The sequence below is a fragment of the Primulina eburnea genome, chromosome 11 (genome assembly GCF_022965805.1).
Source record: "Primulina eburnea isolate SZY01 chromosome 11, ASM2296580v1, whole genome shotgun sequence".
NCBI lineage: Eukaryota > Viridiplantae > Streptophyta > Magnoliopsida > Lamiales > Gesneriaceae > Primulina > Primulina eburnea.
This window is the reverse complement of record NC_133111.1, coordinates 39,045,370-39,071,391: the sequence shown is the minus strand read 5'-3', so window position 1 is coordinate 39,071,391 and position 26,022 is coordinate 39,045,370. Positions and strand designations below refer to the sequence as shown.

At 36.3% G+C, this 26,022-nt stretch overlaps 4 protein-coding genes across 13 annotated transcripts; 1 reads left to right on the top strand and 3 right to left on the bottom strand.

Annotated features, from left to right (window-relative positions):
• Positions 1–2,048: 2,048 nt before the first annotated feature.
• On the bottom strand, positions 2,049–4,136 carry LOC140805917 (RING-H2 finger protein ATL43). The gene has a single exon (XM_073162288.1). It carries the CDS (start codon positions 3,503–3,505, stop codon positions 2,186–2,188), a length of 1,320 nt encoding a protein of 439 aa, XP_073018389.1. The 5' UTR covers positions 3,506–4,136; the 3' UTR covers positions 2,049–2,185.
• Positions 4,137–6,689: 2,553 nt separating this feature from the next.
• On the bottom strand, positions 6,690–9,383 carry LOC140805915 (uncharacterized). Of its 5 annotated transcripts, none has more exons than XM_073162287.1 (4): positions 8,921–9,383; positions 8,637–8,734; positions 7,101–7,159; positions 6,690–7,012 (listed from the first exon to the last, which is right to left on the bottom strand). In XM_073162287.1, the coding sequence occupies exons 1-3, from the start codon at positions 9,183–9,185 to the stop codon at positions 7,127–7,129; spliced, it is 396 nt and encodes a 131-aa protein (XP_073018388.1). In that variant the 5' UTR covers positions 9,186–9,383; the 3' UTR covers positions 6,690–7,012; positions 7,101–7,126. The 5 variants fall into 5 exon arrangements, with proteins under 5 accessions (XP_073018388.1, XP_073018387.1, XP_073018386.1 ...); XM_073162286.1 differs by having other exon boundaries at positions 6,690–7,018; positions 8,921–9,382; XM_073162285.1 differs by having other exon boundaries at positions 6,690–6,949; positions 7,101–7,169; positions 8,921–9,376.
• A 706-nt stretch (positions 9,384–10,089) lies between these two features.
• LOC140805914 (uncharacterized) lies at positions 10,090–16,432 on the bottom strand. 6 transcript variants are annotated; one of them, XR_012112391.1, is made up of 11 exons: positions 15,987–16,432; positions 14,951–15,273; positions 12,740–12,996; positions 12,108–12,179; positions 11,956–12,009; positions 11,795–11,866; positions 11,587–11,713; positions 11,281–11,481; positions 10,819–10,909; positions 10,610–10,748; positions 10,090–10,505 (listed from the first exon to the last, which is right to left on the bottom strand). XR_012112391.1 is itself a non-coding variant. In XM_073162278.1 (11 exons), the coding sequence occupies exons 9-11, from the start codon at positions 11,435–11,437 to the stop codon at positions 10,343–10,345; spliced, it is 459 nt and encodes a 152-aa protein (XP_073018379.1). In that variant the 5' UTR covers positions 11,438–11,481; positions 11,587–11,713; positions 11,795–11,866; positions 11,956–12,009; positions 12,108–12,179; positions 12,740–12,996; positions 14,951–15,273; positions 15,987–16,034; positions 16,297–16,432; the 3' UTR covers positions 10,090–10,342. The 6 variants fall into 6 exon arrangements, 4 of the variants coding, with proteins under 4 accessions (XP_073018379.1, XP_073018381.1, XP_073018382.1 ...); XM_073162278.1 differs by lacking the exon at positions 10,819–10,909 and having other exon boundaries at positions 15,987–16,034; positions 16,297–16,432; XR_012112390.1 differs by having other exon boundaries at positions 10,610–10,909.
• Positions 16,433–22,182: 5,750 nt separating this feature from the next.
• On the top strand, positions 22,183–25,799 carry LOC140805913 (adagio protein 1-like). Its single transcript, XM_073162277.1, has 2 exons — positions 22,183–22,709; positions 23,736–25,799. The coding sequence occupies exons 1-2, from the start codon at positions 22,450–22,452 to the stop codon at positions 25,342–25,344; spliced, it is 1,869 nt and encodes a 622-aa protein (XP_073018378.1). The 5' UTR covers positions 22,183–22,449; the 3' UTR covers positions 25,345–25,799.
• Positions 25,800–26,022: the final 223 nt, after the last annotated feature.

The window sequence follows — 26,022 nt, the reverse complement described above, 5'->3', positions numbered from 1 at the left end:
TTTCAAAAAATTAAATTGGTTGCGAACTTGTTTTTTTATATGCATACTCGAATATCCAGTTTTTTAATACACATTCTGAGTATTTCATTTACTAAATCAAGTATTTTAAAATTGAAATTAAGTATTTCACAAGTAAAACTAAGTATTTCAAAAAATTCAATTAGTTGCGACTTTGTTTTTTTTTTTAATGCATGTTCGAATATCCAGCTTTTTAATACACATTCCGAGTATTTCATTTACTAAATCAAGTATTTTAATATTTAAATCAAGTATTTCAGAAGTAAAACTAAGTATTTCAAAAAAATCAATTAGTTGCGAACTTGTTTTTTTTTAAATGCATACTCGAATATCCAGTTTTTTAATACACATTCTGAGTATTTCATTTACTAAATCAAGTATTTTAAAATTGAAATTAAGTATTTTTACAAGTAAAACTAAGTATTTCAAAAAATTCAATTAGTTGCGAATTTGTTTTTTTTTAAATGCATATTCGAATATCCAGTTTTTAATAAACATTCTGAGTATTTCATTTACTGAATCAAGTATTTTAAAATTGAAATTAAGTATTTTACAAGCAAAACTAAGTATTTCAAAAAATTCAATTAGTTGTGAATTTGTTTTTTTAATAAAAAAATATTTAAATTAAATATACATGTCATCCAAATGCATCGGGATTGATGAGTGGAAAGAGAAAATGTCCAACAAAAATAAGTATTTATATATTTTTTATTAATTAAAAGGGTAAAAATGTCAAAATACATTAAACATGTAGTAAAAACTAAGGTGGTCTTTTGTCAGGTACTAAAATACAAAAAAATTCTGTTGGGTACTGAATCTTAAACAAATCATGCACAGATGTATTTTTCTCTAATTTACCCTTGTAATAACCCCGGCCCCTGCCATTTTTTTTAATATTTTGAGAAATACTATTTATTTTACATTATTTAAATAATAAAACCTAAGTATTAATAAACAAGAATAATAATAGTAACAATATTAACGAATTTAAAATTAAAAAGAACAATAATAAATACTATTACAAATTAGAGATGAACAAAACTTCAGTTAAAATCAAAATGACTGATAAAATAGATTTAAATTAAACAAAAAAATTGAACCGAATTAAAATTGATTATTTTTGTTTGTTTCAAAATTAACAAAAATTTTGGAGAACAAAGAGAAAAATTCAATATTTTTTGTTTTAAAAAATCTAACAAAAGTTAATATATATTTAAATGGAAGCTTATATTTACTCTATCTAACCGATAAACTCGAGATTTTTTATTTACCAAAAATAGAAATTGATTTATTGTGCAGTGGAGTAAATCCAAAGTGCGGTTAATTGAGAGAGGAAAGTGTACGTGACTTGATAAATTTTATGAGATAAATTTTTTATTTTATTTAATTTATAAAAAAATATTGACAAAAAAATTTGTGAGACGGTTTTACGGATCATATTTTGTGAGACGAATATCTTATTTGGATAATTCATGAAAAAATATTACTTACTTTTTAGATTAGGTCTCTTGTGAGACGGTCTCACGAATTTTTATCTGTAAGACGAGTCAACCATATCGATATTCACAATGAAAAGTAATACTCTTAGCATAAAAAATAATATTTTTTAATAGATGACCTAAATAAGAGATCCGTCCAACAAAATACGATCTGTCAGATCGTCTCACACAAGTTTTTGTCTACTTTTTATGCTAACGGTATTAAATTTTATTGTGAATATCGTTAGAATTGACCCGTCTTACAAATAAAAATTCGTGAGAGCGTCTCCCAAGAGACCTACTAAAAAAATATTTATATATTTGTTTCTTTTCTTGTGCTGAGTGTCTCTTTAATAATTTTGGTGTCGGAAGGTTTGCAGACCTGCTTACCATTTATGTCCCATTGAAATCTGTATTTTGCCTCAACCTAATGGCCATTCCATTTGAGCGAGAATTAGGCTTTGGGAATTGTGTTTTTATGATATATATATAATATGTAATCTAAAGTAAACAATATATATGATTTGAATAATTGTAAGTAAAACATTGTCATCATTAGGTCAAATGATGTCTATTTCCAAACAAACACAGATGGAAACTGTAAAATTAAAATCTCATGGATCCTAAATCAGTGGTAATAATATAGATTGCTGCTTCATTACAAAAAAGATCGATTAACATATTTAATGCTAAACGACAACTGCGGAAGAAGAAGAAGACGAGGATTGTACAGCTGGCTTCTGATGCTTGTACTGTGGGGATTGTGAAATCCAAGCCAACCACCTCATTACAACCCCTTCTCTAACTTCATGTCTCTCTCTCTCATTACTCCTATACCTACTAACTCCTGTGATTTCAGACACGCTTCTCCCCGTAATTACACCTCTGCCACTCCCCTCTTCTTCCCTTCTCTCGCTCATTATCATCTCCGACTTCAGATACAGTAACTCCGACGGTTGCACGTCGCTCCAACGCTGGTGTTGATCCGCCGCACCTGTTTCTTCCGTGGAGATTATGATCCGATGTTCCAGGCGATGTTTCTCTCCATTATGCGCAACCAACAGCTGTCCGTCTTTCCGGGTCTCGTTCCCCGATTTCATGCAAAATGACCTCCAGCTGTCCAGGGATTTTCTGCCCGTGTTTTCCGCTACTACCGGCGCCTGCCCGGGTTTTCCGACCTCGCTTACGGTTCTCCTCATTGAGTTTTCTGGTTCGTTGATCTTGGGTTTCCTCCTGGATTTCCAACTATCCAACGAAACTCTTCCTCTCGAAACCTCCCCGGGATCCTCCACTATGATTTCCATCGATCTTCCTCTCTCCGCCGCGGATGAATGCCGCCCGGAGATCCTCGGGTTAACGATAATGCCTGGGGACAGCACTGCGCTGGGGCGTGGCGTTTCTTGATTGTTAAACAAGGATCTGCTGTCGTGGAAATCCACCACGAGGAGCACGTCTTCCGGGTCGACCCGGTACCTGCACAGTGGGCATGTGGAGTGCGCGTCGAGCCATGTATCCACACACTCGACGTGGAACGCGTGTTTGCACTTAGGCAGCAGCCTCAGCACCTCGTCGGCCTCGAATTTGTTGAGACAAACCGCGCATTCCAAGCCGTCTTTTTGCCCTCTCAGCGATGAGAATCGAAACATGGGAAGAGATTCGATTACTTTTCTATTGATTCCTGAATGATTCCTGGATGGTAGGTGACCCCTGGAACTGCTAACGTTAGTACCCCTCTTGCAATGCTTCACGTACAGAAGTAACAAAAAAGTGATGGAAAATATAGTCGTGAGCACTCCGACAATTATGGTGATTCCCGGCTTGAACGGGGTGACTCGAGAACTTCCCGAAGAATCCGAAATCGCCTGCTGCGGCGTCGCGGGAGGAGGCGGAGGAGCGTAACGGGTGCTGGCAATATCACCGTCATCTAATGCTGTTGTAAAGGAGAAATTACTCATGAAAATCATGAAGAAGAATAGCCAGAGGAAGGGCAAAAGATTGAGATTGCCCATCCCTGGAGCTTTGCCCTGTTTCACGATTCGGCCCAGAACCAGGAGAATGGTTCTCTATTTTCAGGAGAGATTCCGTCAAAAAGGGGCTTCAAGAAAATCCAACAAGGAAAAGACAAAAAAGTTCTAACGGAATTGAACCGATCCATGTTCCTTGATGCCATTAAAATCAATTGGAAATGACATGGAGCATATAAACGAAAACTTACAAAAAGGCTGGGACAGGGAAGCAAACACTAATTAAATAACAATATATATACACCATTCAAATCGATCTTTGATCTTGATTTCGAGTTTACAGATGTACTGTAATAACACGCAAGTGGTGGGCTTGGGGAGCGAGCATTTTATACCAACGAGAGCTTGGGAACTACAAGAATTGAGGCTTACATGAATGTATGTATAGCCGCCGCCTTGGAATTCGAAACTGTAATTATGTCTGTCTGTATTCAATTTGGGAAGGGGTGATTGTCCCGTGAGAATGGATCTTGGCCCCAGCCATTGCTGGAACTTAGCACAGTTTTTGGTTCTTGAAAACATGTTGACAGATGGTTGGTGTAGCTGTTTGCAATTGCTCACCACGAATCACTTCTCCCATGTATAGTAACTATATCATTTTATTTAAATTATATTGTTTTCTAGTTGGATAAATTTCAAAATTCATTTTTTAGTTAAAACAGAGATAGATAGTTCTTGTCCGGCTTGTAGTTCATCTTAAACCAAAATCTAAAGTTTCTCTCAATTGAAAAAACAGATGGTTAATGAGATAGATTCACTTTATACATATGCAAGTCTTTCTAATAAATAATCATCTCATTTTGCACTATTTCAAGAATGAATGACGCTTCAACCAAAAAGTGTTCTGATTCTGACTCTTGAATTTAAGTAAGACACAGCATGTTCAATAAAATAGTACCACCACCCAAAATGTGGACTGTTTTGTTTTATAATCCTGGTCAAATTTTTTTAAAAAAAATAGCCTCCAGTAGTGTATTTGTTCACTACATGGAAGGGTTATTTTGTTAAAAAAAAGTTTGACCAAGTCTATTTTTCCAAATATCCCCCAAAAGGTATTATTTATGACTTGAACAACTCATTTATATTTTAAACATCTCAAAGGAGACAAAGGTATGTTCTAAGACCTGCTTGATGATATCTTATCCATATCAATGCTATGAAGCCAATCATGCCTTACAATTTTACATTTGGAAAATAATGATTGTGCATGACTTTGCTAGAATGAAGAGATTTGACAGTTCATAAAAAAATATTTATGAAGAATTATTTAAACAAATCTAAAATTGACAGAACATGTAAATGAGATAGTACAACTGGCATCTTTCCCCTAGTGAAGCAGACATATCATTTGCCAATGGTCACTGTTGCGGCGTTTAGCTTCCAATTTGAGGTATCGAATCTATCTTATCAATAAAGATATAATAACATCATGATCATAATAATCACACTTGAAATGAAGAAATATGAAATTCTTTTCATGCTTTAATGTTTATTTTAACAAAGAAAAATCCTTCTCTGCAATCATAAAAACACTTTTACTTTTAAAAAAAATTGGAAAACCATTCATACTTGATCATAAAAAAATATATTTTCATGAGAAAATTTGATTAATATAGTGTTTTCGTCGGCATTATCATGGATTTTTCATCCACAAGACACTTAAAGTTTAAGTATTTAGATTGATCCATGATTACTGAGCTTGTCATTATGAACAAGAAACTGTGACTTATTAAAAAGATTCAACTTTTGGTTTATTTGGATTGAATGATATTGAGGGTTGTCAACAAGTGGACCATTCGAATTTCTCAATGGACCTTTCCCGAGCCCGGTAACGCATGTGTGGAAATTTTCGGGTTTGCTGGACATTTGCTCGTCAATTTGCTATAGAACTTAGAAATTGATATGGAAGAGCAGAAGCAGCTGAAGAAAATGGAGATTATTAGCAGAAAAGGAAGAATTACCAAGAAGAAGAGGCGGAAACAGCTACATATCCGCAGTCCCATACGCTTTTTCCTTTACTTTTGGCAGCCATTCTCTCCAAATCCGCAGTCCCGTATACGCTTTTTTTTTTTGGTGTTACAGTTGTGTGCAAAAGCGCTGAGACTGTTGGGGCTTCCTCCCTATTATCGTTTGAGATGAATGAAAAAGTTGCTGGGGATGATGAAATTATAGAGAGCTTGATCTCACTGATAGGAAGTGCAATGAAGGAAATCTCGATGGTTGCTTGCAATGCTATGTTGGATTTGGCTACAGCATCAGTTGGATGTCAAAGGCTGCTTCAGTTCTCTGCCATTGAGAAGCTTATATGAGCATCTTTCTTTGACCTTAATTGTGAATAGAACTGCTATATCAGTGGAAAATGTGAAGCCTGCATTGCTGATTCTTAGTTGTTGGTTGATCCAATGTTTCGGAAGGCTTGTTTGGTAAGCGCATCGTCATTTTCATCATTAACAGCAGATAGGTTCAACAATAACTGGACAATTTTCGGCTTCTTGGTCAGTAGGATCTTGGCTGAATCAAAGTTTTCGGGTATCTTAAAACATATAGAAGCAGCTTTAAAGGAAAATGAAGATCCTCTCGGACACCTGCGATGAATGAGACATCTTGTAGTGGAAGAAGAAATAGAAAACTGAAGCAGTTTGAGTATTTTTTATCAGTGGATAGCCGGTACCTGTTGGATTTGTCTAGTCAGCACTGGGGGTGTATCAGAAGAATTTTTCGTGCAAGTCATGTCGAAGTTTTGCAAGGAAGTCAAGTTTAACGACATTGAAGTACGGTACAAGACGCTGCTTGAGAAGTACAGCGAGGTAAGATAGCGATACACAGATGAGATGCTTTCTTTACACTGTAGTATCAATGTTGATGAAATTGTGCCTTCCTAAAACGATGTAAGACGAGGTTTTGGTTTTCTTGTCTAGATATCTCCCTCGAAAATGTCATGGACTTCAGTTCGTGTAGATTTTATGCAAACTCGATCTGGAATTCAATGCAGATTTTACGAGGGATTACATGCATGTTTCTTTAATCATTTACCAATTATGTGAAACATGGTTTCATTTCAATTCCCTCAAGTTGCACCAAAATAAAATGAAATATAATGTGCAGTTTACTGCTTTCTAACGTTGGGACTTTATAGTGAAGACCAAACAATTCGATACCGAAGGTTGGATTGACATTGAAATAACCCATATAATAAAGGCATGAAAACATAGCAGTTGGTTGATACATTCTGTATGCAGGTTGCAACTCTAAAGGGAGTTCAATGTTCACTCAGTCACATGTACTGACATGGTATTAGCATACAATACAACGTTATAGCCCATGTATTATCATAACAGCTAAAAAAACATAAAATAATAGTAGTTGACAAGAAGAAAAAACCCCCCATCCCCACCCAATCCCCATCTCTGACAGCGAGACAGCAATTTCCTGTTCAAAATGTTGAAAAAGGTTATCCAAATAGAGTTTGCTCATGCATTGTCCTCCATTCATCTGAACCTGACGAGTTTATCGTGTAAAACTTCTGCTCAAATTCCAAAAAGGCGAATGACAAGATAAACAGACAGCTGAACTATCTTACCCGCTCACAGGCATTTTATACATTCTCTAATTTTCCAGGTTTAGTCTGTGTCTTCGCCTCTGTTTGATTCTGCAGTCAAGACATTCACATACGTCAGATCAATCAAGCACGTGGATTATCAGGTCGTAAATGATCATTTTCCCAAGCAGAAATATCAGCACACAGTGATGTTTAAATCTAAAATCAAAATTCTGTATTACAACAAAGACTTCACGTTAAACCTTGAAAAGAATCCCTGATCGAACATAAACTCCGACAAGACTTAACCTCAAATACAGGCCACAAATCTGGAATTTATGCTTCTTCTTATGTCTAGAACATTTCGATAGAAAAAGATCTTAGTGGACTCAACATGCTCCGTTCAGTTCATTTAAAAAATCGCCTGACATTAAAAAGGCATTTCTTACAAAGAAAAGAAACTACAAATCCGATCACAAATATAAATTGCTGCATCTCTAGGCTATGAGGAGCAACCAGTCCCTACTTGTTCAAACAGGGACCACCAATAAATCTGAGAAGTTTTATTTTGGAAAAAGCAATGCAATGATTGTGTCCAATAGTCCACTCTACTAAGATACTGCAATCATCACCAAGCACAACAGTGTATACAAGATTCAACTGAGATCACCCTGATGCAACTTTTACCACACAATCTCAACTCTAAATAAGCAGCATGAGATATCACCACTTCCCCTCGTAAAATTTTCAGCTGAAATCCTCGACTGCACATTTATATTAATTGTAGGTCTGATCCGAAATCTAGACTTCGTACCATCCTCAAAACAAGAAAAAACATGCCAGTTTATTAACTTCCATTTGGAGGACCAAAGGAATCTCTGACCATGTTTATTTTAGACATCTTATCTGCTCTATATTGTACATATTTTTTTCAAACATAAAAGATGAAGTCAGAACAAGAATTCATAAAAAATTCAGCTTGTTATCAAGGGCAGTATTGAATTTACTGCATACAAAGGCAAACTAAAGGATTTCCGCAGATCACTACGAAATACAAGGTCTCTTTTTCCTTCTTTACAGAACTTGTTAACTCGCAAGATCTTATCTTTGGAACCTAAACTTTCCATCGCAGAATTTTTGCCAACATTGTAGAGCATCAAATGAGATGAATACAGTATTTAGATAAATAAGTAGCCAAGCCCAAAACCTCATTAAAATTTTCTCATCCGACCCGCTTCAGTCCAAATTTCAGCTAGAAACAGGAGGCATCAGGATACAATCTAATTTCAGCTTGAAAGAAGTGTAGTATACAGTAGTCAGTTCAAGCTCGATCATAGAAGGCAAACAAACAAAAACAGAAAGCTTTACTTCCCTTGAATGTTAAAGTAAGACGAGATTTCGACAAACTGCAACAAAACAATGACGCGTTCAATTCTTTATCTACCACTTCTATTATTTAGTTAAAAAAATCGAAATTAGTGGGCACTTTTTGAAAAGACAAAATTGTGCGTTGAACATGACCAAAATCGTGAGCACAACGGTGCAAATCTATAGCTAAAATACTGCTGAAAATCAAACCTTTCCATTGGTTTCATAGTAATCATCTAGTGCCCATTGATATTTCGACTGGTTCAAGCCAAACCAATGCGCCACTTGCTCGTCTATACTCGCATGGGCTGAACAAGAATTACGCAAAGACAAATTAGAAAACCAATCTTTTCGCACAGCTGCCAACTATTTACCAATACAGAGCACCGCGAAAAAATTCTATTTGCAAACTCCTGACTTCGCCCCCCACAGTGTTAATAATAAAATTTCCCAGAATCAAAAAAGAAAAAGAACCATGGAGCTCAATACGGTACCACTTTGAACTTTCGCAACGGCATCCCAGATGAAAGCAAAAGAAGAGGGCTTTTCTTTGTAGAACTGCGCTGGCGGAGCCATAACTGGGGGAGGCGTTGGGGCCTGAACCGGCTTCTGAATCGGGTCCTCAACCGGGTCGACTTTTCTAGGAGAAATCGGTTTTGGGGTGGCATTGGGTGTAGCTGGAGGAGTCACAAACACCGTGTATGGCCCGATCTTGCCGATTCTCGGCGGCGGAGTCGAGGATTCGCTCTTGATTGGCATTTAAAATTTTTTAGAAAAAATAAATCGCCAGAAAATAAGGGGGAAAAAAACTTAACTGGATTCCTTATGACGCACTTGGAAGTAAAACAACAAGTAAAAAAATCTGAGAAAAAAGTGGCGTCAATCGTAGACTGGAAGCAGATGGTTCGCTTTGGAAGTCTGCCTCTGCTGGACTTTAAGTGAAAGCGAAGAGAGATACTACTGGGGTTGTTTTCGGAAATTCACGTCTCAGGAGCATTCGATGCGCCCAGGAGCCTGATAAAAACTTCGTTTGAGACGTTTTTATCGTATTTTATGTGATGAATCTTTTATTTTGATCATAATTTTTTATGTTAAAATTATTATTTTTTATTGTGATATCGATAGAGTTGACATGTTTCATAGTAAAAAATTTGTAAGATTGTTTTTTAAGAGACTTACTCTGATATCTTTGTCAGCAAAAAAATGAATATTTTTATCTTTCGAAATTTCATAAATAGTTTAAACTTTTAATTAACACTAGGTAGGGACACCTCAATTCTTGAGGTGTCTTACCCATATTTATAGATTAATATGATTATTTATATTGTTTTTATAAAATAATTAATTATGTGTGTATATTTGTACAAGTCGTATTTAACAATGTAATTTTAGAAATTATGTGTATATTATTTTTTTACTTTCCGTTATAACAATATTCATACATTTAGCATTTCAAATTGACCTAACAAAATAAAAAAATTGAGAAAACAAAGAATTTAAACGAATCAAATATTGATTAATTTATACCTATGCATTATTATATAGCTTTCTTAGCAATAACTATATCACATATATTCGAATAAATCTTAAAAAACTATTATATAACTTTCGTAATAATTATATTACATATATTCAAATAAATCTAAAAAAACAAAATAAATAATATATATATAACTACCAAGAAATACCAATCTAATGAAGAAAATAACGAACACTGATTCTACTCATCCGAGTATCATGTACAGAGGATGTCATTTGGAGACCATAACTCTTTCAGCGCCACAATCAAGGGTGACTTGTGGAATTCAATCAACCAAGTCTCTTTTTCTGAAAGCCACTCAAGAGTGCATACGAGAAGCAAAATGCCTTCATATGAGGAACGTAGATCCACCAGGAACTCTCCATATAGCAGCACGCTATGTACAATCACAGGAAATTCCAGGTACATTAACACAAGCCTGGAAGAAGTATAGGAAAAAAATCTGGAAGCAAAATCTAAATCCAAGCAAGAGAACCTCGGTCATTAGCAGCTTGAGGACGGCCTCTAGTGGGTGTAGGTGTTCTGTTAGCATTGAGTTCCTACGTCCACAAACAGACACCATATGAATATTGGTATATAACATGTTGTTTAGTCAAACAAAAGACGAGATTTAGAAACAAGAAGTAAGAGATAACTGAAGCACCTGCATCTACGTGTCTTTATATGGCATTCGGGAGAAGTCTCTGGAGATGAAATTGCGGGGGGTAGTGGGTGAATTAGTTTTGGAACAACAACTAAATCTCTGCCCAATACCAAGATAGCACCAGCATTATTTGAAGTACCTGAAGAAACAAACCAAAAAATGAACAAGTCAAACTTTAGAGGATAAAGTCGATGTACGAGCGAATATACATCCTATCATCATGTAAATCCATCAAAGCCTTTCAATGCATTCCCAAGAATGTTGGTTCCTTGCCAACAGCTTGGTCTCCAGTTTTTACACCTAGGAGCAACACCCAAAATACTTGGATTGAAAAACAATTAAATAAATACTCTCGAAAAAAGAAAACAATTACATGAACAGAGAAACCCCATCTAAACCTTAATTTTAATAAAAAAAAACCAACACACCTAGAACAAATAAAATTTCGGTAATTAATTCAAATTTCCAGGATTAACGCACCCCACCAAATTCGATATAAATAAACTGGAAGATACAATTTGAAACTAACCATTTACAACTGAAAAATCATTCCATTTTTTCATAAAGTACACATCTTTAAATATTTGACAAACCCATAATTGATAAAACTGAAGCAAGATTAGCTTTTTTTTTAAAGCGAGAATATATGTAACATATCGGAAGAAACTTACCTCGAACATCGACAAAAGCCGAGCGGTGGAGAGAAGAAAGCCGAAACCCCGAACAGAAGCAGGAGAAGAGCGCAGCCGCGGTGGAGAGGAAAAAACAGAAGCCCCAAACAGAAGCAGGAGAAACGCAAACATGAGAAGCAAAGAACGGAGTAGGCATGCTTTGTTGCCGGCGCTTCTCTGATGCGGTGGACAGAACCAAGGCTTCAAAACAACAAAAAAGGGAAGAGTAACCTAATATCAGCTTTCTAAGTAGCACAACTGGAAACATAACAGAAGGCAAAACTTTTTAAGAGAAGCTATTCCAACCTTAACGAATGAGAAGATCACGGAATATTTTCTTCAGATATGCATAATCAGGTTTGTCCTCAAAACGCAGTGCACGACAATAATGAAAATAAGACGCAAACTCAGTTGGATAACGCCGGCAAAGGGACTGGCCAAAAGTAACTCAATTGTTAACCCAGCATATAATTATTAAAGAGTGCATCCAACTATAATGTTCATCGCAAATTACCTCAATAGAAGTTGAAACCTTTTTCTCGCTAATTTTTTCATATTTCTGCTTCTTAGTGCCAGCTTTTAATCACTGCCAAGGAAGATTATGCAGTACATATGTCATAGAATAGCTCAGTGCAATTTAAGAACCAAGATGACACGATTTTAAGTAATACTTACGTTCCTCTCAAAAAGTACATAAGGACATATCCAAGTGATTCCAAATCATCTCTCCTACTTTACTTTGCTCTAAGAGCACACGAACAAAATTCAACAAGTGGGAATTTGAATAACATGAATTTATGAATAAAAAAGATAAAAGGGTAGAAAACAATCACTGACCAATGCCCATGTGAGTATTCATGCTGGCATATCGTGCGGTTCCAGTTAAGTTTTTGTTCTCCCTGCAGTCAAGATGGATGTAACTCAATATAGATTAAAAAACAATCACATATTCAGAAATACAGATTTCGGAAAACAATATCCATCATAGAATTGCATATGACATGGCCTGCAAATGAAAACTGAGAAGCAAACAAGTTGATTTGTATCACATGTATCTATTTTCTAGATTAGGGTCAGAATACATTTTTTTGAATGATTGTATGTTCCGTCGATAAGCCACTGGAAAAGGAAAATTTAATCAATGAAAAACAATTGTAGTAAACAAATTTGGCCAAGTAATTTTCACTCTGCAGTTATGAGTGTAATTTATACGTATAAAAAATGTAGGAATATGAATTGGTGATTAGCGTACAACATTCAAGGGCCATCAAATCATGTAGGACCATGGAGCTATTCGCCTCGAGATATCTCAAAGAGCTAAAAATCCTCTAAACCAACTTAAAACAATGTGAAAGCGAAACAGAAAAGGAATATCAACCCTTTCAAATTTGCAGCACAGATGCAACAAGTGGCATCTTCGCAAAGGTTACCAACAAAAAGAAACTGATTTTAATCTAACCCGTAAGGAATATGTTGTTGGGTTGAACTGTCTCTGTATTTCTTAGCCAGACCAAAATCAATGACGTACACATGGCATCATTGTCAAATTAGCATAATACATCAGATATATGTTCTAATAGAAATGTCCAAATAAAATGAAGAACAACAGCAAGCAGTTGCCCGATTTGCACGTCGTCCCAACCCCATGAGGAAATTATCTGGTTTGATATCCCAATGTAGGAATGACTTAGAATGGACAAACTCAACGCGATTGATCTGACATTAATATATGACAACTTATTACAGGGTCAACAATTTTATTAAAACGTTGCTTAAAATCTTATTCGTAAATTAGTAATGTGATCCAAGTCCGAGATTTATTAGTATTCATTAATACGATACTCGGAAGATATGAGAGTGCATGACGTGTAAGGAGAGGAGAAAAGATATGAGAAATTAGGGTTTTTCAAGACCGCACCCGCGCTCAGAACAGGAGTGCACCCACGGTCATGCAATTGTGGATTTTTGCAAGAAGGGCCGAAGCCATACCGCACCCGCGGTGCAGAAAGACCGCACCTGCGGTGACAAGACCGCACCCGCGGTGCAGAACAGGACCGCACCCGCGGTCGATGATTTTAGAAAATGATAGAGGTGCCGAAGGCACAGCGCACCCGCGCTCCTTGAACCACCGCACCCGCGGTCGTGCGTTCCCTTTGAAGAATGAGCCATGTATTATATAACATGCAAGATATATATAGAGGTGGATTCATTTCCTCCTTGCTCAGATGAAACAACCGAGAAAGAGAGAGAGAGCTTAAGGAAAATGAGAGTTCTTGCACTTTGAATTTAGATTTCTCAAGATTTAGCCATCCGATTTTTATACCGAATAGAGATTCTTGTTCCTCGCTTTAAGGGCTTCAAGGTGATGTAAGTTTCCTTCAATTCCACCATGATTCAGATTTTATGGATTAGGGAAATTGTAATATGATGGTTATATTGTGTTCTTGACATAGTAAGCATAATATATTCACAAACGGATTGAATATCGAATAGCATACGCAATTGTTATGGAATTTCAGATTGTGGGAGTTGAGATAATGCAGATTTTGGGGAGATTATGATTTTGTTATTGATGTGGTGAGTTGTGGATAATCTACTAATTATTATTGAGAGATTAATATCGAAGAATCAGAACATTACATTACTGTATTGTATTGAGATTGAATTGTGAATGGTACAAGATTCACTTTGAGTTATGTTTTGATAGAATGTATCTTTACATTGCCATTTCAGACTGTCATTGATAAGATTCGTCTTCGAGACCTCGACAGCTGTAACGGTTTAACAAGAAAGGTATAATGCATGTTTTGTTTGGGGAGATACAACTCAAATGAGATCACATTTGAGTTTCCCAACCAAAATCACATACTAGATTTATTGTTTATATTGTAATATGATTGTGATTTGTTTATGGATTTGTATTCAAATATTTTGAGACGATAATGCTTTGTTTACAGACTGTTATTCATTGCATTTAAGATAGGGAGTCTTGACAGAACAGTCAAACTTCTAGATGTTCGGTGATATCATAGCTTAGGGGAAGATCGTTCTCCTATTGTAGATGTGGATACAGATCAGGCCGAAGTCTAGGAATAAGACGTACCGTCACCCCGATTGGGAGGGTAGGTGATAGATCGTCTTATTCACATCGGGATCCCTAGAGTTATAGTCGAGTCGAGTCCAGACATGGTTTGATTCGCATTGCATATTTATATTGATGTCATTCATCATAGCATGTTTCATGTTTTAGATTGATTATATGCATGTATACATGTGTATACTGGGATTTGTTCTCACCGGAGTTTCCGGCTGTTGTTATGTCTGTATGTGTGCATAACAACAGGTGGGGCAGGATCTGGGTCGAGACAGAGATGAGATCGTGATAGCGTGGTGACTTCGGGCGCAGCAGAGGACTAGTGGTTTTTACTAGCTTTGTACTACTTGTAGATAGTAGTTTGTTTTAAACACTAGTTTGTACGAATGTATAATAACAAGACTTGTATGTACATTTGATGAATTAAAGTAGAAGTATCTATTGTGCTTAGTTTTATTAACATTTGATGTAATGTTAAAAGCAAAAATTTGACCCACTTTTCCTAATAAAGATCCATTTAATCCTAGAGAAATGAGTTAGAGCCCGGGTCCCCACAACATGTAATAAAGGACTGACCATTTGATCTGCAAGCATGAGAACCGTCTTCAGAGAAAGTTTCCTACTAAAAAAATGGAATAGATCCTCATGGCTGGGCCCAAGCAAGTCCATAACTAAAACATTGTAATCACCTTCCACGCCAAACCATTTTACATTTGGTATCCCTGTTGAAAGTTGATGAATATCATGGAGTTAGAACCATCAAATATAGTCAGTGAGAGAAGTCCACGATTCGAGCAACAACAGTAAGAAAATTGTTAATAAAGTAATACTTCCGCCTGTAGAATTCTATACAAATTTGACTCATAAAGCAATTGAGGATGTTTTGTCTTCACATTTTACTGCAGATGTCAGAAAACAGAACTCGTCAAAAAAGAGATTTCAAGATATGCAACCACTCCTTAAAAACAATGATAAAAAGGAAAACAAGTGGGAATAAGGAACTTAAAACAAACAAGTGTAAATGGTTTCTTAAAAACAAATAGTTGAAAGCTTGGTATCACATTTTATTCGTTAATTCTCAACCAATCAACAATAGCTATGCATATCCCATTCTGACATACACTTATGGAGTCAACAGGCACATAACGATCAAAGATTTTACGACACACACTCTAGCTTTTCTTGAATTACTACTCATAAAAATAACTAAGAAACACTTTTCATGATCCGCCATCAACATATAAACTCTTAATGAGACACAATAAACAGTTTGAACTCCACCAAACAAGTATTGTCTGATCAGCAACTTGCTCACATAAATTATCAATGCGCATTATCAAATCTAGTTTTCCCACTGCGTGCTCGGATTGGTTTTTTACGAATTATATATAAGAATAATTTAGTTATTTTAAAAAATAAGAACAAAAGATATGCTAGAAAAATTTATGAATTACACATCATTTATATATAGGGACAATTGCGAACGTTTTCTACACAACAGAAACAATAAAATATAATCTGAAAAAACTCGTTAAAATTAATCTAATTTGTAAAACATGCCATTTTCTGTAAAGTAAAGGTTCTTGAGGAGGTTAACACATAAGAAGCTTACCAATGCCAAGAAGGGAGAATGCCACGCAAAAGAGTTAAGCCCGAGAAACTGTAACAAGAAGGAGGCAGACAACACAACAAGTAAACTTTGTTTGCTGGACTTTGGTCGGTGCAATGGTGGGAAGACAAAGACCGAGGCTCCCAAACGAAGGAAGAAAAGAGGAAAACGAAAAGGCAAAGAAGGAAGCCAAACCCACTTGCAGTGATGTGTCGCTGGACTTTGCTCGGTGCAATGGTGGGAAGACAAAGACCGAGGCTCCCAAACGAAGGAAGAAAAGAGGAAAACGAAGAGGCAAAGAAGGAAGCCAAACCCAGTGATCTGGTGCGGTGGAGAGCAGAGACAATCCCACGTGCCATCGTGTCCTTTGTCTGTCATGTGGTGGAAGAGACACCTGTAGTGGGTGTTACCGGGAGCCGGGAGGAAACTGGCCATACCCAACTTATTCCCTCTTTTAGTATAGTAGATTTCAAGTTTGTTTGTTAAAAAATATGATCCGCGTTGTTTTTAGTTTTCATACATAACTTTTTAAATGTTACATTTATTTTTTTGTCTAAATAAATTTAAATGTGTCTAGTTATCTAGGTAGAATTTAATATTTCTTAAATGATTTTATATTTTTTTATCGGATCAGATCAGATTAAATTGATTTTTAGATTATTCGGTGATGGACTCAAGCCAATCTTATATGATATCATATTGGATTGGTTTCAAATTTAATTGATTGAAAGAGCAACAAAATCCAAAACTGAAATTGAATGAAGCTAGATTAAATTTGGATTGAGACCAAATTTGGAAAAATTATTTTTTTAGAATCATTATATATCCGAATAAATTGTTATAAACCCCTTATCAATTCTTAATTTAATTTGTAATTATCTATATATACAAACTCATTTCCATATCGGATTCAAACATATTGGATTAAATGGTTTCAAATTTATAACAACCCGATCCAATTTACAAATGATGTTAGAATTCGATTCAATTCAAAACTAATTATCACTACAAGAAAATTTGGCTTCAACAACACATAAAAGACAACAGTTTTTACAAAAAACTGTTGTGGTTTATCTTTTAACAACGGTTTCAAGAAAAACCGTTGTCTATTAGCGTGTTTTTTTGGGCTACGACAACGGTTTTTAAAAACCGTTGTCTATTAGCTTGTTTTTTTGGGCTACGACAAAAACCGTTGTCTATTTGCGTGTTTTTTTTTGCCTACGACAACGGTTTTTAGTAACCGTTGTCTATTTGCGTATTTTTTTGGCCTACGACAACGGTTTTTAAAAACTGTTGTCGTAGCCCGAAAAAAACACAATAATAAAAACCCTTGTGTATGTTGCGAAATTATAAATCGGCGACGGTTTAATATAAACCGTCGCTACATTTAGCGACGGTTAAAGAAAACCCGTCGCATGTTTAAAACTAGCGACGGTTTTTCTTAAAACCGGCGCTAAATTTAGCGACAGCCATATATAAACCGTCGCCAAATCAAGAATAAACCGTCGCCGATTTACAATTCTGCGACGGGTTATGTAAAACCGTCGCTATTTTCAAAAAATTCGTTATCGCCTAAATCTCCCCCCATTTTCTTTCACCACTCTTTATAAATACTAGCAAATTTGCTTCAATTTCTTCCACTTCACTTCAAAACCATTAAAATTTTTCTCACTTAAACAATTTTAGAACTTCACAACACTTCAAATTTTTATCTCTTACACGATTTTACCACTTTACAACACTTAAATTTTTTATCTCTTACACGATTTTTTTACCACTTTACAACAATTAAAATTTTTATCTCTTACACACGATTTTATTATGCACGACTTTTAAATTTTTAATCTTTTACACGATTGTACCAATTCAAAACACAGATTTATTAAATTCTTAATTTTTTTTATTTTACGTAAACTATTAGCGACGGAATATAAAAACCGTCGCTACATAGAGACGGTTTTGCACATAAAAACCGTCGCGAAATTAGCGACGGTTATTAGTAAACCGTCGCTAAATGTAGCGACAGAAATTTAAACCGTCGCTAATTAGCGACGGTGGTTATATGCTGACCGTCGCAAATATTGAGATAACACAACGGTTTAAATCCGTTGCAACACCGTTGTCGCTGGTAGAAAATACAACGGTTTAACACCGTTGCAAAACCGTTGTCGTTGGTAGAAAAGACAACGGTTTAAAACCGTTGTCGTTGAAGACACTTTCAACAACACCCTCAGTTACAACAGTCGAAAATGGCCTACGACAACGGATTTATCCGTTGTCGTATGGCGTTTTTGTAGTAGTGTATATAAGTTTTAAACAGAGGATGTTATATTGAACGTAAACATATAATTTATCATGAATTTCACAATCTCTATTTTGTTAAGGGCACCCACATTGGTGCATTAATGGGTGTTAATAACGCCCATTAATGTTCATGCACCAATGTGGGCAAGAAAATTATTAATCTTCGCTGACATGGCAGCCAAGAAATTAATGAGAATGAACGGCGTTATTCCGCAATTTGCGACTGTTTTTCAAAAACCGTCGCCAATTCAAAAGCGTCGCTACTTTCGAAAGTTTCTAAAAAAAGTCACTACTAGCGACGGTTTTCAAAAAGTTTTTAAAAAAAGTCACTACTAGCTAACATTATTCACCAACGGCTCTTTTGAAAAATAAATACTAGGTATCATATTTAACAAACTATAACGGCTAGTTTTTATATAATATTGTAAAATACAAACTATAACGGCTAGTTAAATAAAATAATAATAAAAAATCACTATAAATACAAATCAATTTCTACAAATTTATTCATTCATCCAACACATTTCTACTCATCAACCACACTCAATATATATTCTCTACCATTCTCAAACTTCTATTTGTAGGTTCAATATTTATTTCTTTAATCCTTATTTGTATACAATGTCTCATTCTTCGAGCAGCTCGAGCTCCAGCTCCAGCTCTAGCCCAACAAGCGAAGACGAAGTACAAGCTGAAGTTAATGACGAAATTTATGATCCGGGAGAAGAAATGATGTTATGCATGCTTGAACTAAGCAGAAAAATACATGAATCTTCTGAAAGTAATAACGATATTCGACGAAGAAGAAGGTTCATCCAAAGAAATCGTGAAGCCGGTCACTTGCGGCTCGTCAATGATTATTTTTCCGCCAGCCCAGTGTATCAAGATCATATATTTCAAAGAAGATTTCGTATGCGAAGAGAGTTATTCCTTCACATTGTGAATGCACTTGAGGCCAATTCAATGTATTTTCAAATGAGGAACGATGCTGCTAGAAGGAAAGGATTGTCACCACTACAAAAATGCACAGCTGCTATACGTCAATTGGCTTATGGAGTCCCCGCCGACCATCTTGATGAGTACCTACGTATGGGGGAATCAACTGCCATCAAGTGTCTTTTCAAATTCTGCCAAAATGTGGTTGAAATATTTGGTGATCGATACCTGAGAAGGTCGAATGCTGATGATATTCAACGTCTTCTTCAAATGCACGAAGAGAAACACAAATTCCCTGGCATGTTGGGTAGCCTTGATTGTATGCACTGGCAGTGGAAAAATTGTCTAGTTGCTTGGAAAGGGCAGTTTACCAGAGGCCATGGGTCGCCGACAATCGTACTTGAAGCAGTCGCATCTCAAGATCTGTGGATATGGCACGCATTCTTCGGGGTCGCGGGTTCACGTAATGATATTAACGTGTTGTACGAATCTCCCATATTCAACAATATCTTGCAAGGAAATGCCCCGGAGATCAATTTCACAGTTAATGGCACTCATTATACGAATGGTTACTATCTAACGGATGGAATATATCCGGAATGGGCTACTTTCGTTAAGGCTTTTCCTTGTCCGGAGGATCCTAAAAGGAGATTGTTTAAGGAAAGACAAGAGTGTGCAAGAAAGATGTTGAACGGACATTTGGAGTGCTCCAATCTAGATGGACGATTGTTAGAGGTCCAGCTCGTTATTGGTACAGAAAAAAATTAAAATATATTATGTTAACATGCATTATTTTGCACAACATGATTGTTGAGGATGAGGGGTGTAACGTGACAAATTGGTCTAACGACGAAGGTGACGAACCCGCACAACCTGTCCAAGGCTCAAACCGAGGATTTCATGATTATCTCCGTAGAAATTCCGAACTACGTGACTCTCAATTACATCACCAACTTCGTGCCGACTTAGTTGAGCATATTTGGACAGAGTACAACAACAATTAGTGAAGTCAGTTTATTACAAATTTCAAAATGTTAGATTTATATGTTGTTTTTCATTATGTTCAACTGTTGTTTCCTATGTGTACGCTTTCAGTCAAATTTGTAATAAATTTTTAAATTTACATTAATGAAACTCGTAAAATAATAAATAAAACTATTAAACAATTGTTATTTCATTTTTTAAATAATAGTTTAAATAAAAAAGTCCAACTTTTTTTTCATTTCTTAATAATATTTTAATGAATATTGGAATTAAGTTATTTTTAAAATAATAATACTAATTATTTTTAGTAATATTTGTTGTAAAATTTTAGAAATATTAGAAAGAAATTGAAAGTTGAAATTAAATGAATGTGGATGTGTTTTAATATTGGGAATGTGTTAATGTAATGAATATGTGGCTCGTGGACCCCATCATTTTTTATGAGATGGAGAGTTATTAACATGGATTAATTCCGACGGATGCGGATGCCCTAATGAGTATGTCTCTTATAGATGATTTTACGAATTTTTATTTGTGAGACGGGTCAACTCTATCGATATTTATAATAAAAAATTAATATCAATAACATAAAAAAGTAATACTTTTTGATGGATGACTTAAATAAGATATCTGTATCACAAAATACGATTCGTGAGATCGTATCACACAAGTTTTTGACTTTGTTAATTTACATACATGGCAAGATGTCCTAAAATCAAATCCCACAAATACTTTCACACGCAATCTTACAAGATTCGAAGGAGAAGATAATAAAATAAAATAAGCTGAAAATCAACTAGGGATGTAAACGATCCAAACCAAACAGTATCAGGCTTGAGCTTGATTTGTTTAAGATTGTTTGAGGCTCGAGCTCTAGCTCGATTCGAGCTTCTATTATCAGGCTCGAGCTCGGTTTGTATTGAAATTACTGAGCTTGAGAAAAGCTCGAGTTCGGCTCGTTTAACATGTTAATCAAGCCATGCTCGAGCTTGATTCATTAATAGCTTGTTTAACATGTTTAACAAGCCTGGCTTGATCTCGTCTCGTTTTCGAGCTCGATGAGCATAGAATTGAGTTCAAGTTTGAGTTTGAATCGAGCTTGTTAAAAATTAAATATATCTATAAACTAATTTTAAATCAGACATAAAAATGTAAATTAATTCATAAATAACCAAAACGAGACAAATAAGAGCTAAAAAAACATAAATCAATATATTATTGAACATTCCAAAATCATATATTTAGAATATTCATTATATACTGATATCATCATATAAATAACAATGAAATTATTTTACTCCTTTAATACTTCAACAATGAAATAAAATTTTTAATTAACCTTTATAGACTAATAGTAAATGATGAATAATCCAAAAAAATAAATTTAAATAATATTTTAGTATAATAATTTTAAAATTACTCAACTTGTATATGACTTGGTTATGTAAATTTTTAAGAAAAAGAATAAGTTGATGTATTTCTGTTAATTTATTTTATTTATTTTATTTAAAGAACATTTTAGTATAATGATATGTAAATAAGATTAAAAATGTAATTGTGACTAAATAGGTGTGAATTCGTCATTTTTTCAAACATGTCTTGTATTCAATTCCTTCCATTGACATTAATACTAATAATTTTTTATTTGTCAACTCAAAAAATGAGCCAAACTCTAACTTACGAGCCACCTAAACGACTCAAGCTCGAGCTTACGAGCCACCTAAACGAGCCGAGCTCGAGCTCGCGAGCCTATTATCAAATATGTTTACGAGCTCACGAGCCGAATATCTTTAAGCTTGAGCTTAATTTGATTAAATTTTTCGAGCTCAAAATAGAACTTAGGCTTGATTTGATAAGATTAACAAATAAACTCAAACAAACTTTTTATCGAACCACAGTTTCGAATAACTCACGAACGATTTGGTTAGTTCACGTCACTCAAATCAACCTAACTAATTTCCCAAAGTCAAAACAATATCTAAGTACCTTATCTACCTTCCGTTGATATTTGCCCAACGAAAGGAGATTCTTTGTTCGCGCTTTCTTCTCACACCCAAGGCGGTGCCAAATCGTATACCATTGCAACAAGCTTTTGGTGAACCCAAATCATAAAACCATACAACACACTCGAACTGAACCCATTAATTTTTCTGTATTTTTACTTCAATTTTTGTTCAATTTAATCCCCCCACTATATTGGAATAAGTGTATTGTTGGGTATTGAATTGTGCGGTAAGCTGCGATGGAGTGGGACAGCAACTCGGAATCCGATCTGAGCAGCGTGGATGAGGAGGAGGAGAAGGTTGGAGAAGGATTAGGGTTTCTGTTGCGGAAGAGCGGTGACGGGGAATTGCCGTTCCCTGTCGACGCGCTTTTGCAACCTGCGAATTGTGGATTTGTCGTCACGGATGCTTTGGAGCCAGATAATCCTATAATTTACGTTAATTCTGCGTTCGAGATGGTTACTGGGTATCGGGCGGAGGAAGTTCTTGGTCGTAACTGGTAAGCGCTCTCTTCGTTTTACCATCTTTGCTTGTTTGACAATACAAGGAATTTGTGGTCAGTAGTTTTTAGACTGCAGCTTTGATTATATAATAGATTTATGTTTTGGACTTGCGGATTCCAATGAAGGTGGATTGAAGTTTTTCCAAGACGGTGAATAAAAAAGTTGGATTTTTTCAAATAAGTACAAGGTCGGTGCCTTTGATAAGTAAATATATTATTTGTGTAGAGCATTGGATAGTTGGTTTCTGTGAAGCTGAAAAAAGATATGGTTGAAGTACGGGTTTGGAAGGGAAGGATTACAGAGTTTCATAGCATTTGTTCCTAGTATTTTAAAGTTCCCGTTGATGAAAATTTTAATTCTTGGTGATACTAATTACCCGTCCTGCATTGGCTCTGCATAGGGGAAAGCCACACAAGCTTCCTAGTCTTTTTACCTCCTGACAACTTGTTTGAGCTCTCTATTTGGGTTTAGTCTGAGCCCCAACATTTACCAAACAGAAGCACATTCAGGTAAGTGTTGATGACATGGCCACCTTTCTTTTCATCGCATGACCACTTTTTAGGTGGACTAAGGTGTATGACGTATTATTATTAGATGAATGAAGGCCATCCGTACTAGGTCCCGTGGGTGTTGGGCTCTCAAGGGTTGAACCAGCCAACCGAAGAACAGGATGAGAGTAGCCTAACAGCACTTATAGTGGCTCATAATCTCTAGTTTTCTGTTGGAATATGTCGAAACTGGTACATTTAGTGCATTTTTTGAATTACCTCCAATCAAGTTCAATGTGCTACTAACCTCTTCAAATTTCCATAATGTTAATGTTTATTCATTTCTTGAGTCGAATGTTGTCTTGAAATGTTTCTTTTTTTTTTTTTGGTTTCAATATATTGTTATGTCTGCCACCAATTTTTGATCATCTGATTTATGTGCCATCGATATAGCTGTGTGTTGGATTTTTTGTAATCTATGCTGGTCTCGTGGTATGATTGCTCGCATATTTATGGCTATCTGATTTTCTGCAGTCGTTTTCTGCAATGTCGAGGCCCATATGCTAAGAGAAGGCATCCTCTTGTGGATCCCACTGTAGTTGCTGAGATACGAAGATGCCTTGAAGTAGGGATTGAATTTCGAGGAGAGTTGTTAAATTTTAGAAAAGATGGATCGCCAATGATGAATAAATTGCATATGACCCCTATCTATGGCGAAGACGAAACTTTAACTCATATAATTGCCATACAGGTCTTTTTAGAAACAAATCTTGATTTGGGTTCCCTTCCAGGATCATCAGCCAAGGAATCTGCTGGAGCATCTGAACGGTTAAGATTTAAATTTTCTCCTCATGGAGCAGTTTCAGATGGGATCAGAAATATTAACCGTGGTGTTTGTGGAATTATGGAGTTAAGTGATGAAGTTCTTGCTCTAAAGATTCTTTCACGGCTGACACCAAGGGACATTGCATCTGTGGGCTCTGTTTGTCGGCGATTTTATGAGCTGACAAGGAATGAAGATCTATGGCGATTGGTGTGTCAAAATGCATGGGGCATTGAAACAACTCAAGTATTAGAAACTGTTTCTGGTGCTAAACAACTAGGGTGGGGCAGATTGGCAAGGGAACTTACCACTCTCGAAGCGCTAGCTTGGAGAAAGCTGACTGTTGGAGGCATTGTTGAACCCTCACGTTGCAACTTCAGTGCATGCGCGGTCGGGAGTCGTGTGGTTCTTTTTGGTGGAGAGGGTGTGAACATGCAACCCATGAATGATACTTTCGTGCTGGACCTGAACTCTTGCAAGCCAGAGTGGCAACATTTCAAAGTTAGCTCTCCACCTCCTGGGCGATGGGGTCACACCCTTTCTTGTGTTAATGGTTCTCATCTTGTCCTGTTTGGTGGTTGTGGGAGAGAAGGTTTACTTAATGATGTTTTTATTTTAGATTTGGATGCTAAACATCCCACATGGCGTGAAATATCCAGCTTGGCTCCTCCACTTCCTAGATCTTGGCATAGTTCCTGCACCCTTGATGGGACCAAACTGATAGTTTCTGGTGGCTGTGCAGATTCTGGGGTGCTTCTCAGCGACACCTTCTTACTCGATCTTTCATTGGAAAGACCTGTATGGCGAGAGATACCCGTCACTTGGGCTCCACCTTCAAGATTGGGCCACACATTGTCTGTTTATGGTGGCAGGAAAATATTGATGTTTGGTGGTCTTGCCAAGAGTGGCCCTCTTCGTTTCCGGTCAAGTGATGTGTTCACCATGGATTTGAGCGAGGAAGAACCGTGTTGGAGAAGTGTGACTGGGAGTGGCATGCCTGGTTCTGGGAATCCTGGAGGAATCGCTCCTCCTCCTCGACTAGATCACGTGGCTCTGAATCTTCCTGGTGGTAGGATTGTTGTTTTTGGTGGCTCGGTGGCTGGCCTTCACTCTGCATCCCAGCTCTATATACTTGATCCAATGGAAGAGAAGCCAACATGGAGGATTCTAAATGTACCGGGGAGACCCCCAAGATTTGCGTGGGGACATAGCACGTGTGTTGTTGGGGGGACGAGAGTTATAGTCCTTGGAGGTCAAACTGGGGAAGAGTGGATGCTAGGTGAGCTTCACGAACTCTCTCTTGCAAGCTCTGTCGTCTGATGAGGAGGAAGTGAACTAAAATGAGGAGGTTTCAGCACTGTTGACACATTCTTTTTGGGCTGCATTCTGGAAATTCTTGACCTGCCATAGCCAACTTCTATTTCTCTTTGTTTCATGTAAGGTTCGTGGGAACGCTTGAGCTAATGGCCTGATCAGAGGTTCAATTTAGTTTTTTTATGAAATTGTTACAAGAGACGCTTTCTGTGATTTAGTCTCAAGGTAGTATTTGGGAGAATGTAGAGGAATTATATAAGTAGGATTAGTTTTACGTCATGTTTGTATTGTGTTCGAGGCTGTATGTCAGAACTTGGAAGAGACGCACACCAAAGGCTGAGAAAGAAAATAAATAAATAAATCTAAGTACAGTCGTACAGGTATATGTTGTACTAGTTTTTTTTTTTATTCTTGGCCAGTGGTTAATGCAATTTAGAGAACACATTTCATTAGCGCAAGCATATCAGTGGTTACAAAATTACCAATATCTAATGAGCGAAAATCTACAAATTCCAGATTATGCTATCTATTGAGTCCTTGGGAGGCGAGATAGAGTGCTACATTGTTGCATTTCGGGAGCAATAATGAGAATCCCTGGCCGCTGCAAACAAAAAGGTCTGATGAAATTTATCAGTGATGCTTCCAAAGCTAGTGGTGAGACTGGATAGATTGCTTTCACTGCAT